The sequence below is a fragment of the Terrapene carolina genome, unplaced genomic scaffold (genome assembly GCF_002925995.2).
Source record: "Terrapene carolina triunguis isolate 2854851 unplaced genomic scaffold, T_m_triunguis-2.0 Scaffold210, whole genome shotgun sequence".
Taxonomy (NCBI): Eukaryota; Metazoa; Chordata; order Testudines; family Emydidae; genus Terrapene; species Terrapene triunguis.
Window position 1 is genome coordinate 37,976,150 of NW_020664561.1, and position 16,257 is coordinate 37,992,406.

Below are 16,257 nucleotides of genomic sequence, written 5' to 3' on the forward strand. Positions count from 1 at the left end.
ACAAACACCTCTCGTACCACTTTCCCACCCATTTGCAATCACAACATTCCTTGTGGAAACTGCATGGAAAAGCAATATTAGGAAATTATTTTTCTAATTTTGGCAGTCGTCTTAAGCATTTTAGTAATTGGAAGTAATTGCAAGCACCACATGACTAGCCAGTGGTCTCCTGACCACCAGCAATTGCTCTGTGGACCACCAGTCATCTGAAAGACTACAGTTTAAAACTTACTTAAAAAAATCTAAAACTATTCCAATTATTATTTGAAGCAAATATAAATGTATGTTGGTAATTCTTCAAAAGCTATTGAAAACCAGGTTACAATAGCAATCCTTTATAATTAGAGGACTTCATTTAAAATAAATCAATGTAAATAAAGGTACAAAATGTCTAAGAAAAAAAATAATAGTTTTTAGTATTGTATTGTACCTGTAACATCTTCTGGATCTGTTACAACAATGTGCGCATTTAATTCCTGCAATTTATGATGCAATTCTTCCAATTTCTTGTTTGATTTTTTCAAAATGTTGTCCACGTAAGCCAAGTTTTTTTTATCTGTTGTGACCTTTCTCAGGTTCTCTGCTCCTTCCTTGATTTTAAGTTCCTTCCTTATTTCACGTTTGATTTGGTCCTTTATTTCATCCAACTTCTGTTGTACCATTGTGTCTGAGAAGTCCAATTTTTGGCCAATGCTTACATTTTCCGAGACTAGAAGACTTCGGGCATCCCCCTACAGGGAGAGAGGGAAAAAAAAAAAAAAAAAAAAGGCATAACCAGAGGTTAGCTGCTTGCATGACTAAAAACACTAGGCTCATGTCCAGAATATGTTAGACACTCACCTTGAGAAGCCATTTACTAAATATTTATCTGTCATGCTGCCCCAACAAAGCAACAAGCCCATAAACTTGTACAACTTCACTGAAGTTATGCTTTACAAGTAACAGATTTGTTTTAAATCTAGTGACACTTTACTATGCCTATTTTTTAACAGAAAGACTTAAATACCTCTGGATTTGTCATGCATGCATGCCTTGACTTAGAGCCACATTTGCATTTTTTCAAGATTTAATTGTGAGCTTTAGTAGACTAAGTGGATCTAAGCAGTAACATTTAATTCTTACAGTTAGTAACAAAGAAGAATTCCTATACATTTACTTAGAATTTCAGTAGTTATCCTATTAAAAAGTATTTTAAAAAAGTAGAGCAACCCTTTCATAGGCTTAAAAAAAACACTGCAGTGTTTACAGACACTAGGTATTTTGGAACATATGTTACTGGAATGCAAGTTTCTCTTTCTGATTTGCTTCTTTTAAATTTTTATTTAGAGGGATTTAAAAAATGAAATAAAAGTTGCAACTTCCTTTCTTGACATAGGTAGATGGGCAGAGGAGGAGACGAAAGTATGAAGAATAACTGATCAAAATAGGTTCCTGTAAAGTGTAGGAGTGGCAAGTGACATACAAAATAGTTATTTAAATTACAAGTGTGGTTCAAAATATTTTGTTTCTGTGGATCCCACTTATTCTGCATGTATTCGCTGGGGCTGTGCCTGTACCCTGCATACCCTCATGCCCCATTCACCTTGGGCATATAGAGCAAAGCAGCCCTGACCATTTCAGTTCCCTTGCTAATTGAGGACCCCAGTAAAGATGGATTGGGAAAGAACAGGGATGGAGTGCAGGTTGTGGATGCCACACTAACAAAGTATTTCAAAGAACCAGTTGCTGTAAAGTAAGACAGTCTTTGTCCATGTAGATCCCCTCCTTATAACTAGCTATTAGTTCCCAGATTAATAGGAGGAGGGTCTAAGGAGTCTTATCTACAGCTAGCTAAATAAGGATTGCAGAATTAGTCTACTAATTTGGAATGTGATCTAGTCTCCAAATCCAGGGCATAACATTTAGTAAAGGAATGTTACTGAGCTGTAAGTAGCTACCCTGCAGATGTCTGATACAGGAATATTTCTTAGGTATGCTGAAAAGGTTTCCAGGGCTGTTGTTGACTGTTGAAGGAAAGTGTATATCTGCTAGTTAGTAACAGATTGATCCACTTGGATAATCTCTGGGAAGAAATGGTTTAACATTCCACAGCTCTCCTTAATGGAAAGAAAGCACTTGGATAAGAGTTAAATGCGGTGGGGATGTTCCATAAGAACAATTTAAAGTTCCACGGATGGGAAAGGCTATTGAATGGAATTATAGGTGTGAACCATTTCTTTTAGAAATTTTTAAACAGTGGGATGAAAACACAATTTTGAATGTGAAGGCGACAGGCTGAAACGGCAGCTAAATGGACCCTAATGGAGCTGATGGCGAGGCCCTGTAGCCTGCGCTGGAGGACGCAATCCAGAATCTTGGGAACAGAAGCTTGCAATGGGTTCAGACCTTGTTGTGAAGCCAGATACAAGATCTTTTCCACTTTCATCAGTAGACTGATCTTGTAAAGGGTTTCCTTCTCTGTGTCAAGGATTGTTCTACAAGTCCAAGACAGCCTCTCTGTGGGCTCATTCAGCCAACTTCCAAACAGGTACAGGGATGGGGACATGGTTGGAGAATTTGGCCTCAACAGTAAATTTTGCAGATTGGAAAAAGAGAGGTCTTATGAGCTTGTGTATTAGGGTGACTGGAATTAAAACAGAAAAAGGGATGAGAAGCATCGTGGAGGGACTCTAGCATGGTATATTCTCTGAAGCAGAAGATAAATTTTTTGTTCTTGCTGGTGGCAAAAATAGATCTATCACAAGGAGCCCCATCTGTGGAATAAAGGCTTGGGAATGGAATCTATTAGTCACCACTCATGGCTGGCTGAATACTTTCTGCTGAAGTAATCTGCCAGATAGCTGTTTGCTCCTAGTAGGTGAAGAATCATGGGAGTTATCCTGTGAACATGGCAACATTTGCACACACACACGCACTCACACAGTTATTGCTATACTACAATGGAGAAGTATTATCTGTCAAGATCTCTGCTGTTCTTTTCAAGAATGGTGGAAAACTCTGGAAGCTAGCTGAATAACCCAGAGTTCAAGCACATTGGAATGGAGCAAGGACTCTCTCCAGGACCATACTGCTTTGAATTTGTAGGTGGTTTTGATAGTCCCTTCCCAACCAGCCGTGGAGGCATCTGTAATCAGCATCACCATGGGAGATTATGGTACAGAATGGTACTCCTTTGCAACTATCTGGGGAACTTGTATGGTTCCAACTCTTATAAATTAAGTTTGGGGGTTGGTAAACATACCTCAGCCATCCAGAGGTATCTCATAAGTGCATGATGCCATGTGATATAATAATTTCAGAGTTTCTTGCTGCTGTTTCAAGATTATACCTGAAGCTGGAGATGAGGGGTGTGATTGTCTGAAATCAGTCTAGAGGGATTTTGCCTTTGTTGACTTAGAATCTAGAAGATCCCCAATAAATTCTATGGATTTTGTTGGAATGAGATTATTATTTATCATTCACTCTCAGATTGATGGAGTCAGTAAATTGCATACAGTGGAGTAAATTTTCTGTAGCCTGGATGAATCACTACGTGACAATAAGTGTCCTGAAGTTGAGAGGCACAAACCAATCTGAGCTTCTAGAGAGGATATGATGAAGGCTGGTGTCACCATTCTTAATTTAAGTCAGCATGTGAATTTGTGTAGTCACTTCAGGTACCGGATAGGTTGCAGTTCCCTTTTTCTTCTGGGAATAAGTAGTAGTGGGAATGGAAACCCTTCCTTCCCTACCCTCTGAACGTCTGGGTACTTCTTCTGTTGCTTCTAGGTTGTAGTAAGGAACCCACTTCTTCCTTCAGCTGTCTCTTGGAAGATGCATTTCTGAAGAGGGATCAGGGATTGGGTATGGGGCAAGGACTAGAACTGTATGGTGTGGCCTTCTGTAACAATCTCCTATACCCATTGAACTGAAGTAATTCCAGCCCAGGCTTAAGAGAAATGCAAAAGGCAGCAATCAAAAATGGAGCAGATAGAAAGCTCAACTTCAACCTGCCATATGGAAGACAATGCAGTGAAGGTAGTAGAGGAAGAAGACAGGGCTCATGTGGGAGAAGCAAGACTTCCTATAGAAGAGTAGTCAGCAGACCTCTGTTGCCGACAGGAGGAAGTTCTCTGTCTGAACCAGCCCTCGGGTTTCCTCCTAGTTGCAGGTGTACAGATACCCAAGAATCTCAGTGTAGCCCTAGAGTCCCTTAGGGTATGTAACAACTCATTTGTGAAGCAACTAAACAGGTCTGGCCCTTTGAAGGAAAGGTCTTCAATATCTGTTTGGACCTCTTTAGGAATCCGCAGGACTGCCCTTTTCTTGGCAAAGGTTAGGACCACTGAACAGGCTGCTGTATCAGGGTCATCCGGGACTACTTGGTGGAAAGTTCTGGCTAACTTCCAAACTCCCTCTGAAATGATGGATCTCAAGACAGCCCTCACTTCCTGTGGGACCTTGTCAGTGAATGATGACACTCTGTCCCAGGTCCTGTAGTCATGTTTAAAGACTAAGGGTTGATAGCTGCTTATTCACAGTTGGGAGACACTGAGGGGCAGGCCTTTCTGCTAAGAGGTCAATGTCTCTTGGGATCATTTGTCCTTGAGTGGTTTTAGGTAGTTCCGTCTTCTCAGATTTCTCCTGTGCTGCAGATACTGCTAGATCTAGGAGTCAGATGCAAGTAGATGTCCTTAGAGTGATTTGGTGGTGGAAAGGAGACATGATATGTTTTCTCTGCTTGTTTCAGTGCAGAATGTCAAGGCTGGAGTCTGCCAAAGGTGTTTGGGGGCTCTAGAAATCCTTCATTTATTGACATTGCCAATCTGCCAGGGAGATTAGAATGGTGAATATAAAACGTGTATGTGCTTTTTCCTGTACCACAGATAATTGCGTGTCCTGTGTCTGCTGTCCTTCCTAGAATTCCTGAAAGGACTTGAAGTTGTCAGATAATAGTATTGTAGTGGATGTCACCAGAGGATAGGGATGTAAATACAGTTTTTAAAAAGTTAACCGTTTAAATGATTAAAATATTTTGTTTAAATGGTTAACCGATTAAAGGGCCGCTCCAGCCACTGGAGCCGGCCAGCGCGGGGCCGCTGGTCTGGCCAGCCCGGGGGTTTAACGGTTAAGGCAGATTAACTGGTAAGACTAATGCGTACCAGCTAACATTTTACATCCCTACCAGAGGAATGCAGATCTTTCGGAGTAGTCAGCTAGAAAGGGTTGAGGGAAGTCTTTTCTGGATGTTTTAAAAAACCCAACAATATCTTCTGCCTCTACGTCCTGAGCCTCCGCCTCCTTCTCACGTTGTTCTCTCTATCATTCCCTGTGTAGTTCTACTTCACTGAATGGTCTAGTCAGGAACTTAACTGGTGAAGGCAACCTAGGTCTGTAGGAAGAATGAGTGTGCAACTCCTAGATCTAGACAGGGCCCCCCAGAATGCCCAGTAATGCCAAAGTGGTAAATTAGAGGGATAAGACTGAAAAGGCCCAAGATGATGTTTTTCGAGGCATGTCAGGAAATCTGGGTGGAGGGCTCTCAAAATCTGATGGCAGTGATTTTGCGTGTGATCTGGGGGTTGCTGCACTAGAGCAATTCCTGCAAGGAGGAAGCAAATGGATGTCAAGAGAAGGGTCTCTGCTTGACTCTGGAAAGAGTGTGAGCGGACAGGGAAAGAAGAGGAGTAGTAGTAAATACATTCTAGAAATAGTGCCAACCTCTAAGGCCTGGACTACACTACGGAGTTAGGTCGAATTTAGCCGTGTTAGGTCGATTTAAAAATGACCGCGTCCACACAACCAACCCTATTCCGTCGACCTAAAGGGCTCTTAAAATCAACTGCTGTACTCCTCTCCGGCGAGGGAAGTAGTGCTAAAATCAACCTTGCTGGGTCGAATTTGGGGTAGTGCGGACGCAAATCGACAGTATTGGCATCCGGGAGCTATCCCAGAGTGCTCCATTGTGACTGCTCTGAACAGCACTTTGAACTCCGATGCACTAGCCAGGTACACAGGAAAAGCTCCGGGAACTTTTGAATTTCATTTCCTGTTTGGTAAGTGTGGCGAGCTCAGCAGCACAGGTGACCATGCAGTCCCAGAATCGCAAACGAGCTCCAGCATGGACCGAAAGGGAGACACTGGATCTGATTGCTGTATGGGGAGAAGAATCTGTGCAGGCAGAACTCCGATCCAAAAGAAGAAATGCAAATAAATTTGCCAAAATCTCTCAGGGCATGTTGGACAAAGGCTACCCCAGGGACACACAGCAGCGCCGCGTGAAAGTTAAGGAGCTCAGGCAAGCCTACCAAAAGGCAAAGGAGGCAAACAGTCGCTCCAGGTCAGAGCTCCACACATGCCGCTTCTATGAACAGCTGCATGGCATTCTAGATGGGGACCCTACCACCATCCCACCACTGTCCATGGACACCTGCAAGGGGGGGGGGGGTGGGAAGTCTCATGGAACACAGAGGAGGATTTTGCAGATGAGGAAGAGGAGGAGAAGGAGGAGAATGCGCAGCAGGCAAGCTGTGAATCCGTTCTCCCCGGCAGCCAGGAACTTTTCATCACCCTGAGCCAATACCCTCCCAAGGTGGGATCCCTGACCCTGAAGCTGGAGAAGGCACCTCTGGTGAGTGCACGTTTGTAACGACAGTACAGGGTTTAAAAGCTATAGTGTTCATGGTCACCTGGTTGAAATAGGGGAATTTCTGTAAGGGAACAGTAAAAGCCCCGTTCATACTGGGCTGTTTGCGCTTGGCTAAAAGGGATCATCCCGGAGAATAGCCACGTGGCAGGGTGGGGGTAGGTGTGTGCTGCACATCTACCCAAATACTGCAACCCCTCCTTTTAAATATGAAACCCAACCCATTGCTTGCTCTGGGAAAGGAGGGCGCTGCAGTTTGAAAACATTCCCACATGTTACGAAGGCGTAAGAAGCCAACCCAATTTTACTCTCCCTTTTTTATCTCCCCCCGGGTGCAAATGTTTCTACGCTCCCCCTATCATCTCCGTCTCTGTGGTTATAGCAGATTAGAAGGCAAAAACAAACGCACTCGCGATGACATGTTTTCCGAGCTCATGCAGTCCTCCCGCACTGACAGGGCACGGCTCAGGAAAGAATCAAGTGAGTGTGAAGAGCAGAGGCAGGATGCGATGCTGAGGCTAATGGGGGAGCAAACTGTCCAAGCTGCCTGTGTAAGGCTTCATGAGCCAATGGAGCAAGGGGTAGGCTGTGTCCCCAAGGATAACTATTGGCATTTCAACATCCCCAAAGGTAATTTTCTGATCTGGGAAGTAAGTCCCTTCTTGCAGCTGCTCGAACAGCCCGGAGTTCCTAAAGATGCGAGCGTCATGTACCTTTCCCAGCCATCCCACGTTGATGTCGGTGAAACGTCCCTTGTGATCCACCAGTGCTTGCAGCACCATTGAGAAGTACCCCTTGCAGTTCATGTACTGGTTGGCAAGGTGGTCCAGTGCCAAGATGGGGATATGCGTTCCATCTATCGCCCCACCACAGTTAGGGAACCCCATTGCAGCAAAGCCATCCACTATGACCTGCACATTTCCCAGAGTCACTACCCTTGATAAGAGAACATCAACAATTGCATTGGCTACTTGGATCACAGCAGCCCCCACGGTAGACTTGCCCACTCCAAATTGATTCCCGACTGATGGGTAGCACTCAGGCACTGCAAGTTTCCACAGGGCTATCGCCACTCGCTTCTCAACTGTCAGGGCAGCTCTCATCTTGGTATTCCTGTGCTTCAGGATGGGGGAAAGCAACTCCCAGAGTTCCAGGAAAATGGACTTACGCATGCGAAAGTTTCGCAGCCACTGTGAATCATCCCATACCTGCAATGCTATGCGGTCCCACCAGTCTGTGCTTGTTTGCCTGGCCCAGAATCCGTGTTCCACTGTATCAACCAGCCCCAGTGCCGCCATGATGTCCCAATTGCCACAGCCCGTGCTTTCAGAAACGTCTGTGTCCACGTCCTCATCAAAATCCTCCCTGTGCTGGCGTCTCTTAGACCGGTTCTGCATATACTCAAGGATAATGCGCAAAGTGTTTACAATGCTCACAACAGCAGCAGTGACAGTTAGCTGAGCGGGCTCCATGCTTGCCGTGGTATGGCGTCTGCAGGAGAGCAGAGTTGCAGCGGAAGCGGTGGATGATGATGCTTAGCACCGCGCAGATTTCTGGAGAAATTTGCTATTGAGACTGAACACATTTACAAGAGCAGGAGAGCCGAGCTGCAGCGGAAGCGGTGGGTGACGACAGTGAGCAGTCCTACTGCACTGTCTGCTGACAGCAGCACCCAGGACACAACAGCAGTGGTGAGCTGAGCTAAGCGGGCTCCATGCTTGCTGTGGTATGGCGTCTGCACAGGAAAAAGCCGTGAAATGATTGTCTGCCATTGCTTTCACGGCGGGAGGGGCGACTGATGACATGTACCCAAAACCACCCGCGACAACGTTTTTGCCCCATCAGGCATTGGGAGCTTAACCCAGAATTCCAATGGGTGGTGGAGACTGCGGGAACTGTGGGATAGCTACCCTACCCACAGTGCACCGCTCCGTAAGTCGATGCTAGCCATGGTAGTGAGGACGCACTCTGCCGACTTAATGTGCTTAATGTGGACATACGCAATCAACTGTATAAAATTGATTTCTAAAAATTGACTTCTATAATATCAACCTAATTTTGTAGTGTAGACATACCCTAAGTGGTAGGATAGGAGATTACCAGTACTGAAGGTTTAATTCTTCTGGTGCCAGAGAGATCTGTGCCAATGGCATCAGTACTGAGGCTGGTGCTGGGTCCTCAACCTGAGAAGTCAGTAACAGATCTGCTGGTACCATTAAGGATTCAGGTACACCCTCATTACTAGACCCGGTATGTGCCAGTGAGTAGTCTTTGCTGGTACAAGGCTTCAGTGCTGGAGTATACTTAGTTCCACTCCACCAGGTGAGGCAGAGAATCAGCCCCACTAGCCTGTCCAGTGCAATCAGGCCTCTGAACTTGTGACTTAGAAGAGTCAGAGGGCCCACGATCCTCTGTTAATACCTCTGATCTCTCCCACTGCAGCGAAGAGGATTGGTGCCATGAGTCACCCTTAAAGCAGAGTTCAGATCTGCCCTGCTTTAATATGATGGAGGTGGTACCAGAATTTGGCAATGAGCTCCCAGCCAGTGCCAAACTTAGTCTAGTCAGCTGCCCTCAGTTCTCCAAAGTAGTTGGAGACCCTCTCTCATTACCAGCAATAGGAGCCTTCAAGAGTAGAGTCCCTATTTACAAGGGCACTGAAAAAGTGAATCTCTAGGAGGGAGAGTTCCTTTTCTGAATTAGAGGAATGTCTTTCCAAATCAGACACTCTCTTCATTGACTGCTCCAGCAGACAGATCTTTAGAAAAGTATTTTTGGAAAAGTGAGCTCCGGTGAAGATGGATGAGCATACAGACCAACAGTCTGGAAAGTGACTCTTGCCCAAACAGAAGAAGCACAGTCTGCATCCACCAGTTAGTGGAATATTTCTGTCATACACCAGACATGGCTTGAAACTGGAGGGCTTAGGTTTGGCCATTAGGCAGAAAGGTGCCTAGGCACCAACTAATAGTCAGAAGCAGGAAAGAAATAAAATAAGACGAGGCTGCAAACAGGACAGAAAAGTGTGTCTACACTAGTTCTAATAATTATTAATAATTACAAAATTGATTTGATGACAAGGCATTACAGGATGAGAGGCAGACACTGCTGAGTTCTGGCTTGCTGCTACGGGTAGTAAGAGGTAAGTGAAAGGTGGTCAGGGACATTCTGTCCTTTATACGCTTTGGGGGAGGGAGGGGGGTAAGAGAGGATGTGGGGCATAGGTGTACTATAAAGCTACACAAAAACAGACTCAACTACTCAATTTTTAACAACTTGTTAAAAATTATACACAAGTTCTCCTCTGTACAAGTACACTAAGCCACTTTAAAAACAAAACAAAACAAAAAAAAACTTTTACGAGAATACTTCTAGCATAAATAAAATCCAGGAATTAGCTGCCATTTTTGTAAACAGAAACATCTCCTAAATAATAGGAGTAGCAAGAATCACCACCTTGCCTTGGATTTGTCGAGAAGTATGCATGGGACAGAAGAACAACAGATAAGCAGGATTTGTCATTTTTAAATTGCTTAAGCAACTCAAGAAAGTTCATGCAAATGTAGTTATACTGTACAGTATACAAGAAACTTATCTAACTTATGGAGAAATAATTTATCCTAGTACAAACTAAAAGAAGATCAGTAGGGCAGATTCATTATGCAGACACAATGTAACTATAGCATAGTTGTATATGTAAGCATGTTAGGAACCCACGTTATCTGTGGATCTGTCAGAGTACTAAATAACTGCTATCAAGATTTAATACAAATACTTATGGCCATCGTAGAGGACAGGAATAGTTGGTACCTGGAAAAGGAAGCAACTGGCCACATGTTGGTGACTATTTTATGTAATTACTATGTGAATTTTGTTTCAGCCACTTGCTTGTATTTATGTAGAGAGTGAATCTAAAACTTACACCATGATCCCTGGTTTCCCAGTTCACCACAGGGCATATAAATCTAGTAGTGTAACACTTAACCTCAAGATTTAACATACAGTCCGCTGGCTTAATACATCAAAATACAGCATTTTCTTTTGGTTCCCCTACCACCACCAAATACATTAATTTGCACTTGGCTTTCTAGCCAAACACAGTCCATTTACTATAGTCATGAGCATCCTAGAAACACCATTAAAATAAACAGAAATAAGTTGATCTCTACTGCACTTCAGAGCATAAAGTCCTATTCTAAAATTTACAAAGTTCACTGGAGGGGAAAACAGGTAGTAAGTGTCCAAGTAAGTCATATAAACAATGTAACATTAGCACCCAAAGTATGCTAAGACCTATTTGCAAAGAATGTACATACAACATGTAGCCATTTTAAAAAACCTAGGTCCTCAAAACAAAGTAGTAATAAAATAAATTAATTCTAAAAGTTAGATCTAGAAACATGAAAAGTGAAAGAACAGGTTAAGGACTATTTAGAAAAGCTGGACATGCACAAGTCCCTGGGGCCGGATCTAATGCATCCAAGAGTGCTGAGGGAGTTGGTGATGTGATTGCAGAGCCATTAGCCATTATCTTTGAAAACTCATGGTGATCAGGGAAGGTCCCGGACAATTGGAAAAAGGCAAATATAGTGCCCATCTTTAAAAAAGGGAAGAAGGAGAATCCTTGGGAACTACAGACCGGTCAGCCTCACCTCAGTCCCTGGAAAAATCAGGGAGCAGGTCTTCAAGGAATCCATTTTGAAGCACTTGGAGGAGAGGAAGGTGATCAGGAACAGTCAACATGGATTCACCAAGGGCAGGTCATGCCTGACCAACCTGATTGCCTTCTATGATGAGATAACTGGCTCTATGCATACGGGGAAAGCGGTGGATGTGATATATCTAGACTTTAGCAAATCTTTTGATACAGTCTCCCACAGTATTCTTGCCAGAAAGTTAAAAAATTATGGATTGGATGAATGGAGTATAAAGTGGATAGAAAGCTGGCTAAATCGTTGGGTAGTGATCAACGGCTCAATGTCTAGTTGGCAGCCGGTATCAAGTGGAGTGCCCCAAGGGTCTGTTCTGGGGCCGGTTTTGTTCAACAACTTCATTAATGATCTGGATGATGGGATGGATTGCACCCTCAGCAAGTCCGTGGATTACACTAAGCTGCGGGGGAGAGGCAGATATGCTGGAGGGTAGGGATAGAGTCCAGAGTGACCTAGACAAATTGGAGGATTGGGCTAAAAGAAATCTGATGAGGTTCAACAAGGACAAGCAGAGTCCTGCACTTAGGCCGGAGAATCCCATGTACTGCTACAGGCTGGGGAATGACTGGCTAAGTGGCAGTTCTGCAGAAAAGGACCTGGGGATTACAGTGGACAAGAAGCTGGATATGAGTCAACAGTGTGCCCTTGTTGCCAAGAAGGCTAACGGCATACTGGGTTGCATTAGTAGGAGCACTGCCAGCAGATCGAGGGAAGTGATTATTCCCCTCTATTCGGCACTGGTGAGGCCACAGCTGGAGTATTGCGTCCAGTTTTCAGCTCCCCACTACAGAAAGGATGTGGACAGATTGGAGAGTCCAGCGGAGGGCAACGAAAATTATTAAAGGGCTGGGGCACATGACTTATGAGGAGAGGCTGAGGGAACTGGGGTTATTTAGTCTGCAGACGAGTGAGGGGGGATTTGATAGCAGCCTTCAACTACCTGAAGGGGGGTTCCAAAGAGAATGGAGCTCAGCTGTTCTCAGTGGTAGCAGATGACAGAACAAGGAGCAATGGTCTCAAGTTGCAGTGTGTGTGTGTGGGGGGGGGGGGGGAGGTGTCTAGATTGGATATTAGGAAAAACTATTTCACTGGGAGGGTGGTGAAGCCCTGGAATGAGTTACCTAGGGAAGACTCCCCATCCTTAGAGGTTTTTAAGGCCCGGCTTGACAAAGTCCTGGCTGGGATGATTTAGTTGGGGTTGGTCCTGCTTTGAGTAGGGGGGTGAACTAGATGACCTCCTGAGGTCTCTTCCAACACTAATGTTCTATGATTCTAAATACACATGAGAAACTTTCATCTGAATCAGTTGAAGTCCCCATGTTTTCTAGTAACTGATTCTGTATTAGCAAGTTTCTAGTAACTAATTCTTTCTCTGGGTATTGCTCATAGAGAGAGTGGAAAGAATCATGCACTATACACAGTCTGTATATTTTAAATAGTAATATTACAATACTAACTACAGAGAGGAAGTATGCTATATAAAATTAGCATGTTTATTTTTCAATCCAATGGTAAGAGGCATTATCGAATAGCAAATATCCCAGAAAGCAATATGCATGGGGCGTTCAACTAACCCATTAAACCTATTGCAATGTACACATTTCAACCGAAGTGTTCATTAGACCAGTAGTTTTCAAACTTTTTTTCTGGCAACCCAGTTGAAGAAAATTGTTGATGCCCGCGACCCAACGGAGCTGGGGATGAGGGGTTTGGGGTGTGGGAGGGGCTCAGGGCTGGGTCAGAAGATTGGGGTGCGGGGGTGAGAGCTGCGGGGTGGGGCCAGGGATGAGGAGTTTGGGCTGCAGGAGGGGGCTCAGGGCTGGGGCAGGGGATTGAGGTGCGTGAGAGGGTCACGGCTCTGCGCTGAGGGTGCAGGCTCTGGGGTGGGGCTGGGACTGGGGATGAGGGGTTTTGGGTGCAGGAAAGGGCTCTTGGTTTGGGGGGGCTCCAGGTTTGGGGAACCGGCCAATGGGAGTGCAGAACTGGTGCTCAGGGTGGAGGCAGCGTGCAGAGCCCCATGGCCTCCTCCGCCTAGGAGTGGACCTGCTGCTGGCCGATTCTGGGGCGCAGCGGTGTCAGAACAAGTCCTTCAAAGTTCCATGGGATTCTCAAAATAGCTGAAGGGTTTCTTAGTGTTAAAAGTAGAGTAAGGGCAACTTTAAAATTATACACCTTCTTCTGGCTCTTCAGTGTGTAAATTAGAACTCAACAGACAATCAGTAGAATGGGAGTGAATAGGGCTAAAAGCCTACATTAGTGTAAGCTGGTGTAATTTACACCACTTTATAAATCACCTCTAAATTTGGCCCAGCGTGACAGCGTATTCCAATGCTAAACAATCCACAGCACCCATCTTGTTACTAATAAATATAACAATAGAATCCAAGATGTCTTATATTCTTGGTAAGTATGAATGCCATCACTGATGATACAGTAGCCAAGTACAAGATATACAGCAAATGCAAAAAGAATGCATAAGAACCACAGCAACTTTAAGAGATTCCCGTTTGCCTTTGGTCCAAGATTGGCACAAATCTACTTGAATTAAATGGAAAAGATTATCTTGATAGTGGACTTTTACTCAAATTCAACCACTGTGCAACACGTATCAAATAAGGTGATAAGACATCCAGTTACAGCTTACTTATCATGGGATTTTACATGAGTTAATACATAAGGTCCCACAATTCACAAGTGGATCATCTGGCAATTCTGATACCTCAGTCTAAGTACACCATGTCAAGCTTGTGCACTCAAAAATCATTACAGACAGCAAATAACTTGATTTTAAAAGCCCAGGCAAATTCAAAGGATCCAAACTTTGAGCTGTTGGAATATAACAATGTAAAGTGCTTTCCACAAGGGGCAAGATGTCATGTTTTACAAAATGCTGCTTTTATTGCAGGGTGTCACACTGACAAAAAAATAAAATGAATTCATGAACACACACCTGAAGGTCCAAAGTCTTAATGCCAACATCTAACGACCTTCTTGAGCCAAAGGCAATTCCATTTTGAAGTTGTTACAAAATATCTCTATGCCAAGAGACTAAAACAGAAATAGTATGATAAAAAATGTCAAAAAGCATGCCATCACTTCAAGTGGAAGAAAATGTTATATTTAAAAAGAGTCAAGGTAACAGCTATACTGTCCATACCAAGGTTATCATAGCATCCCAAGATTCAGTCAAACAGGAGGAACACAAAATGTCTAAACAAAACCAAGGAAGAGATGCCTCCCATTTCTTGATAACTCCCAGAATGCTAGTAATAGTACTGGTGAGTTGAAAATGTATCACGGAGTCAATGACAGAAAAAAACAACAACAACCAAAGATTACATGTGGCAGATCCACCTGAGCAGATTAACACGCTATCGCTGAAGAAATTGCCTTGAAAGGAAGTGGCCATGCAATCAGAAAGTCATTGAGATTCAGACACCACAGTTACTGACAGATGGCCAGCAACAGGCAGAACAGTCCTCATCTGTCAGGTGGTTCAGATCATTTACCCCCACTCCACCCTTGACCACTCAAGTTTCCGATTCATTAATTGGCATTACTTTGTAGCTATTTTTTCTTGGTATGTTTTATAAGCATTTCCTTTAAAAAAAAAAAAAAAAAAAAAAAGGATGGTGAGATGTAGCTAACTCCTGAAGTCAGTGAATACTGACTGTCACATGACAAGGATGTTAATCTTTATAACCTTGACCCAGGTCAGGTGACTGGTTCAAGAAATAAAGTGCATTCTCTTATTGGTACTCCTGTGTGTCACTTAATTTTCAAGTTTCAGAGTAGCAGCCGTAAGTACTTTTTGTTAAGCATTCCTTCAGATAAAAGCTTTAAGCTAGTTTTATAGACATTCTATTAGTGTAAATTAAAGTTATAGGGACTTCTCAATACTGTCCCACTTTCCAAATCACAAGGACTTCCACATATAAATGTAACGTGTAGTATTCTGATGCATTCCAGATTTTGTTCTTTAATTCTTTGTATGACCACACATACAAATATCAGCAAAAAAACCTTGCAAACGGGTTCTCATTGCCAGTAGTCTGGCCACTACTTTGCTATGTTTTGTTGCTGGGAATCTATGAAGGTCAGAGAAGATCTTGTACTGTATGAGAATAACCATTAGATCCCAGTTCAGTCTTTTATTGTTCTGTGTACTGAGACCACTTGAAGGAAGCAACTGACCAGGATCTCTAACAAAATGACTAAAAATTATGGAATGTGACTACTTCACCAAGAGAACACACCCATACATCTGAATATTTTAAGTCATTTGGTTTGCTAAATAAAGACAAGTCCTGGAAATTGACACTTATCTTATAAAAAAAGAACAGGAGTACTTGTGGCACCTTAGAGACTAACAAATTTATTAGAGCATAAGCTTTCGTGGGCTACAGCCCACTTCTTCGGATGCATATAGAGTGAAACATATATTGAGGAGATATATATACACACATACAGAGAGCATAAACAGGTGGGAGTTGTCTTACCAACTCTGAGAGGCCAATTAAGTAAGAGGAAAAAAAAAAACTTTTGAAGTGATAATCAAGATGGCTCAGTACAGACAGTTTGATAAGAAGCAAGTGTGAGAATACTTACAAGGGGAGACAGATTCAATGTTTGTAATGGCTCAGCCATTCCCAGTCCTTATTCAATCCTGAGTTGATTGTGTCTAGTTTGCATATCAATTCCAGCTCAGCAGTCTCTCGTTGGAGTCTGTTTTTGAAGTTTTTCTGTTGTAAGATAGCCACCCGCAAGTCTGTCATTGAATGGCCAGACAGGTTAAAGTGTTCTCCCACTGGTTTTTGAGTAAACCGGACAGTCTCTACACAAAAGAATTAATGGACACAAATCTGACATCAGGAATCATAATACTCAAAAACCAGTGGGAGAACACTTTAACCTGTCTGG

The 16,257-nt window shown here is 43.4% G+C and overlaps 1 protein-coding gene across 1 annotated transcript in view; it reads right to left on the reverse strand.

Annotated features, from left to right (window-relative positions):
• Nucleotides 1-16,257, reverse strand: part of LOC112109865 (serine/threonine-protein kinase N2) — a 124,165-nt gene that overhangs the window by 69,717 nt on the left and 38,191 nt on the right. Inside the window, exon 2 of the mRNA XM_024204561.2 lies at nt 431-731. Within this exon, the coding sequence (XP_024060329.1) occupies nt 431-731 (301 nt within the window). The remainder of the gene's footprint in view (nt 1-430; nt 732-16,257) is intronic.